The sequence below is a fragment of the Mytilus trossulus genome, chromosome 4 (assembly GCF_036588685.1).
Source record: "Mytilus trossulus isolate FHL-02 chromosome 4, PNRI_Mtr1.1.1.hap1, whole genome shotgun sequence".
NCBI classification, from domain to species: domain Eukaryota; kingdom Metazoa; phylum Mollusca; class Bivalvia; order Mytilida; family Mytilidae; genus Mytilus; species Mytilus trossulus.
The window spans coordinates 42048573-42054665 of NC_086376.1; the positions used below are offsets into that span (position 1 = coordinate 42048573).

General features: G+C 31.7%; 1 protein-coding gene across 1 annotated transcript; it reads left to right on the forward strand.

The window, feature by feature from the left end:
- The first annotated feature begins 629 nt into the window (after window positions 1–629).
- LOC134716619 (uncharacterized) lies at window positions 630–1306 on the forward strand. Its single transcript, XM_063579629.1, has 2 exons — window positions 630–939; window positions 1089–1306. Exons 1-2 carry the CDS (start codon window positions 630–632, stop codon window positions 1304–1306), a joined length of 528 nt encoding a protein of 175 aa, XP_063435699.1.
- Window positions 1307–6093: the final 4787 nt, after the last annotated feature.

Here is a 6093-nt window from a genome sequence, read left to right on the forward strand (position 1 = left end):
CATTTATAATGTGTGAAATCATTTTTTCTCACTATTTTTATCTATTATGTGGAAGTTATCATTAAATTATCATATTTATATGAGTATTTTTGGAAAGAAAGGTGTTTGACAATTGACTTTTTTAAACACAATTTATTTCAGTGTTTCTTTTCTATATTACAATTATATAGATGTAGAAAAAGCACTGACAAGTTTGAAAAATGGTAATACACAATATCTTCGTTCATTTAAAAAAATTAAACCTTTCATTTTTAATAGAGAAAAAACAAATGATTTCACACTGCTTTATTCCCATGCTTATATGGCTATTCCATCAAAATATACATCACACCCCAGAAATTTACTCTGAAAATAGGGCAACCAAGGAGTGAAGCAGTTTTTACAAACTTTTATTGAATTCCCTCATCAAAACTGGGTAAATACATGTAACACCCTACAGAAATAATGATTTAAAGTGTCTTCTTTTGGTGTGATGTATGTTTAAATAGAATAACCATTTATTTTGGTGGAGGTCAAATATTTTGGTGGTGGTGTTTTTGACATTAATATTGAAATGGCAGTACATGTAATGATTTTTTACATTTATTTCATTCAACAGGGGGAAGTCCTTTCGGAAGGCTTTCCAACACATGAGGGAGCTTCCTGTATTTTTTCCAGGAGTACCTAGATTAGGGTTAAGTGCAACCATCACTACCAAGGACGAGACAGATGTCATTCCATCACTTGGGATGACTAATCCAGCAGTAGTAAGAGCAATTTGTCCAGACAGGAAGAACATTTATCTACAGATTAAAGTTAAAGAGCCATCACTTGACATTTATGATTGGTACCAGAATTTATACAAACCAATTTGCAATGATTTGTTAAAAAACCCTGATATTTTCCCAGTAACCCTTTTTTTCATGCCTCTACAGTATATTGGTAATGCAGCTAGTTACTGTAATTTCATATTTGAAAGACCAACCTTAGATACTTGTCTATATGGTATTTTATGTAGTGGGCAAGATGATGAGGTTAAAAATTTTATCATGTTATTTAAGAATTATCATGTGAGAAGCCCAAAATAATGCTGGTGTTTTGCACTTCAGTTGTAGAGATGGACTTTAATTCACCTTCCATTAAGAGAGTCAGACATGATTGTCCTCCAAGGTCACTATCAGACTATATACAGGAGATAGGTCGTGCTGGTAGAACTGGAAAAGATTCAACACCACTTTTACATTACTGTAATAGGGATGTTGCTGCTAATGTAAAAGATATTAAAGATGACATAATCAAGTTCACATGTCACTGGAGCCAAATTTAAAAAACGACCCCTTGGTGTCAATGCTAACAGTCTTATATTTTTGGCATTTTGCAGCCTCTCCCTGGTCAGCGTATCTCCACCCAAAACAACCCCATGCCTATCTAACATATCTGTATTACCTGTTAAAAAAATCTGATATTTTCTATTTCTCAATATTGATACATTTATTAAAACTTATTTTTCTGCACATTTTCATGTTGCCGTTTGTTAATGTGTTATATATTTGTTTTTCCTTCATTTTTTTTTATATAAATAAGACTTAGTTTTCTCTTTCGAATTTTGAAACATTTTATCTTGGGCCCTTTTAAGCTGACTATGCTGTACAGGCTTTGCTCATTGTTGGGGGGGCCGTACAGTGACCTACAGTTGTTAATCTCTGTGTTATTTGTTTTTTTATGGAGGGTTGTGTCATTTGAAATCATACCATATCAATTCTGATTAATATATTGTCTTGTATGTGATATAATTTCAGATCATTTATAGGTTTGGGATTGTGACGTCCATTTTCTCTGAATAAGAAACACAATTGCATATATAGATGCCAGCTGATGACCATGCGCGTAGCTACGTTTACGTCAAAACGCCCGGGCGTACACTTGAATTTGGAAAACAAAATAGTTTCATCTAAATATTATTTATAGAATTGGTTAACAGTACATCGACCTTCTAAGGCTTGTAATTCCGAATAAAAATGACAAAATTGGTGTCTTATTTATATATTTGTTCATTTTCGGTCAAATTCGAAATCTACCGTGATTTCTATACTTGCTTTTTAAAGCAATTCTTATATGTACTTAAATTCGAAATGTGGTTTGCATTTGTTTTAATGACAACTGTGTTGATGTAGGTTCAGTATGTGGTAAAAGTTTTAATATATCAATAACTGTGTCAAACCCTCGTAGTATTTTACGATAGCTGTACAAAAACTGTTTATGGTAAAAAAAGTATCCAGCGCATGATAACGAAATTATATATGATGAATATCCCGTAATTTATGGATTTTTAAAAGGAATTTCTTGAAGTATTTACATTCTGAGGTTAAAATTTGGTAAATAGAAATTATTTGTAAAACCGTGGTCAAAGTTAATGAAACTTTCTTGGAGGAAAACCCATATAGCGCAAGAATATCAATGACTTCGAGTTAATTTACATGATAAATTTATAAACCTCCATATTTTGTCATGAAACTCAAGTTGTGCAGATATTCAATGAAAATAAAGTTTTGTTTAAATCCTGTAATGGACTGATAAATGAATAATAACTTTTCGCGGGGAGAAATTGCAGGCGAAAACCAGGGTTCTCGATAAATAATTTTAATATTGCACCTGAACAACTCAGAAAATTAATCATTTCATGTTCATTTACGATTCTAAATAAACAATGATTAGATTAAACATGAAAATAACCATTTTGAATCTAAAGAATGTTGTTATTGATATGAGTTTTCGATGAGTCGACAGGAATGGTATGTCATTCTCAATAACTTTAAAACTTCCGGAGGCTTAGCACCCGCTCATCTACTATCAGTTGGTTTATAGAGCCGTGGTGTAGTGGTTAGTACATCGGACTACTAACACTTTAGGTTCCTGATTCGATTCCCATTTGGGATGAAAATTTCAGGAACTCAATTTTCGGCTCTCCCTTGACACCATTTGCGAGTATGGTCTTGAGGAAACGATGATAGTCCGTCGGAAGGGGACGATGAATGGCTGACCCGTGTTAAGAGAGAGCCATATCTCTTGCGTGTTAAAGACACCCTTGTAGATTTCGAAAAAGATTAGGCTAATGCCGCTACAAGGCAGCACTCGCACACGCAAAGTGGAAAGGGATTAATATAAGTTGCAAAACTTGTTTCCCAATCCACTCTAAATAAATATGTTTAAACTAAACTAGTTGGTTTATTGGCCTTGATCCAATAAGGCATTTAGGCTCCGCCGAGGTTCGGGCGTACACTTGAAAATGACCTAGCTACGCCACTGATGACATGCTTGATTTTATTGCTGTGCTGAAGACATATTGGTTGTTCTCTCTTTGGCATATTCCCCATTTCCATTCTCAATTTTATTGTATACTGATTTTATTTTAATGGATGTTAAAATTAGAAGATAAATTGATCATATATTAGAGAAAAATCAATTAAGCACAATTAAAAGAAAAGGTGTCCTGACTCTATTGTAAAACTATGATCAGATAATTACCATATGCCTTTGTGTACAACTCTATTATTTGGTCCTCATAGTCACTCATGATATTTAAACAATCCTCATTTTTTGACTCATCCTTGAAATTTTTTTAATGTAAAAACCTGTTGGTTTTTTGACATACTGTCATTGTAACTTAAAAAAAGAAAGCATAAACACTTTATATTAAATGCAGGAAAACAGGATTTCTTGAATGAAGGAGAAGACATTGGTTCTAATACATTTAAATTGAAATGAGATTGATGATTTATCATATAACAGTAAGTACACCAAAGAGATTCAGGTATTATTATTATTATATTCCAGTTATCTAATATTTGATATGAAATTTTTAGAAAAAACTGTATTCACAATTTGAAACAGACAATCTGTACAGTATATTAAATATTTACTATTTCTAGTGTAACTATTGACATCAATTTGTGTTTGGTAAATTCTAAAATGTGTAAAGAAATCATAAGTATATTTTTTGCCAAGTAAAGAGTTAATATTGGTACCGATGTGGTATGTGTTGGGGTAATTTTCTGTTCAGCCACTCAAATTCCTCACTGTCGCACAGAAGACGACCAATCAGTACTTTCTTCACATCAATCATTTTAATAGTTTCACATTGATTCAACACAAACATTTCTGCATCTATGTCTTGTAGTCTTACCTAAAAAAAATCATTTTTTAAATTATTTTTTATCCATTAATTAATAATTGTCTCCCCTAAATTTTCTCATTTCAATATTAAATTTTGACATTTAAAGTTTTTAATGGGGGGAGTTTATATTCAGATGCACTCTAACATAATGAGACAGATTTTAGAGACACTTTACATATATGGAATTTGAAAATAAGTATGTAAAATTGGACAAAAAAATGACACTAAAAGACTTGTTTTGATGAGCACAATTTCTTTAATTATTCAGAACAATGACTTTCTCTACCTGAACGAGTACAATGTAAAAACAGTAATAAAGAAGCTGTTATAGATAATTCATTTCAGCTTCTTAGAAATATAATTTAAAAAAAGAAATTGTATGAACAAATGATATTTCAACAAGTAACCATGGTAACATTAACACCGACAAAAACAGGACTAACTTCTGGCTTATTCTCAGAAAGACCTTCATAGCTTAGTCTGGCAAAAAATGCATTTGAAGCAAACCAGTGTATATCCTGGTTGCTATTTTCAGTGCTCTGGTGGTTAGTTCTTATGTAGAAGTCTAGATTATCGCCAGTAATTTTCATTAGAGGGTTTGATCGAATTGCTTCAACTTACTGAATTTCAGAAGCACTGACAGCCTTGTCTAATATCCTTATTTTCCCAGAACATGAAAGGCTCAATGACATCCTGTTTAATCTTCTAATAAACTGTGAAATAGAATACCAAAAAGAAAGGTATGAAAATATTGTTTGATATTAATCAACACAATACATTACAATTCAAGCTTTAAGTAAAGTTAGCAATACATGTATTGTATTTTTGACTTAAAAATGAAATATAAAATAAATGTTTTTTTCGTCTGAAAAAAATGAGTTATTGATGAAAGACAGTTTTATAGGCATGCAAGAAATAAGCATAAAAAGCAAAGCAATAGCTGTTGTATTTCTGTTAGTTTAAACACCAACACCATATAAAAGAAAAGCATGTTAATTCATGTTAAGCTAACTGTGAAATCATTCTTTAATATCTATTCCTGATCAATCTATTATATTTCATATTCCATTTTTTTGCATTGTGGCATTTAAATGAAAAGTGTTTTTTTTTTCTTTCTTTCAATTCATATCAGTTTAAAATGGGCTATTGTCCTAAAAACCATGGCTTTTCTGTAAAATGTTAAAGAATGCTTTCACAAGTAAGTGTTAATAGCATAAATGGCATACATTTATTTGTCTGCAGCTGGATTCGAACCAACCTACAGCAAGTGTATTTCCCTTAGGTACAGACTTATATATAATGTACTTTATTAGTAGTATAGAGCATAAAGAGAATACATTGTAATTCAAGCAAAAAAGCAATTAGGAAAACAGGCCAAATGAATAAATGGAAGCAAAAACAAAAAAATATAGCAATATGTGAGTTGCAATGTATCAAATGGTCTTAATTTGCAGTATGGTGGCTTCTACTTGATTAGTGGTTTGTATCTATAGCCTGTACTTGATTAGCGGTTTGTATCTATAGCCTGTACTTGATTAGCGGTTTGCATCTATAGCCTGCAATCCCAAGTATGTGAACACTATAATATTGGTTGTTTGCAAAAGAATAAAGCAAATTAGTATTTTTGATGGTGTATTTCACTCCAGTGCTTCTCTTTATCTTCAGTTTGATTATACTAACCAGTTTTTGTGATGAATTGTTCATACCTCATCATTAGCATCTCCTTTCACAGACAATAGAGTCAAAACTCTCTGCATAGCAGAATTTTTATTATTCCTGGAGAACATCAGGCATGAGTACGCCACTGCTACACTTGTTATATTTGTCTAACTGTATCTTTTTCCTTATCTTTTACACATACTGATATAAGTGTATCAAGCAAACTGGGACAGCTGAAGATATTTCAAAAGTAAATAATTAAGAAACATTAAGTACATACC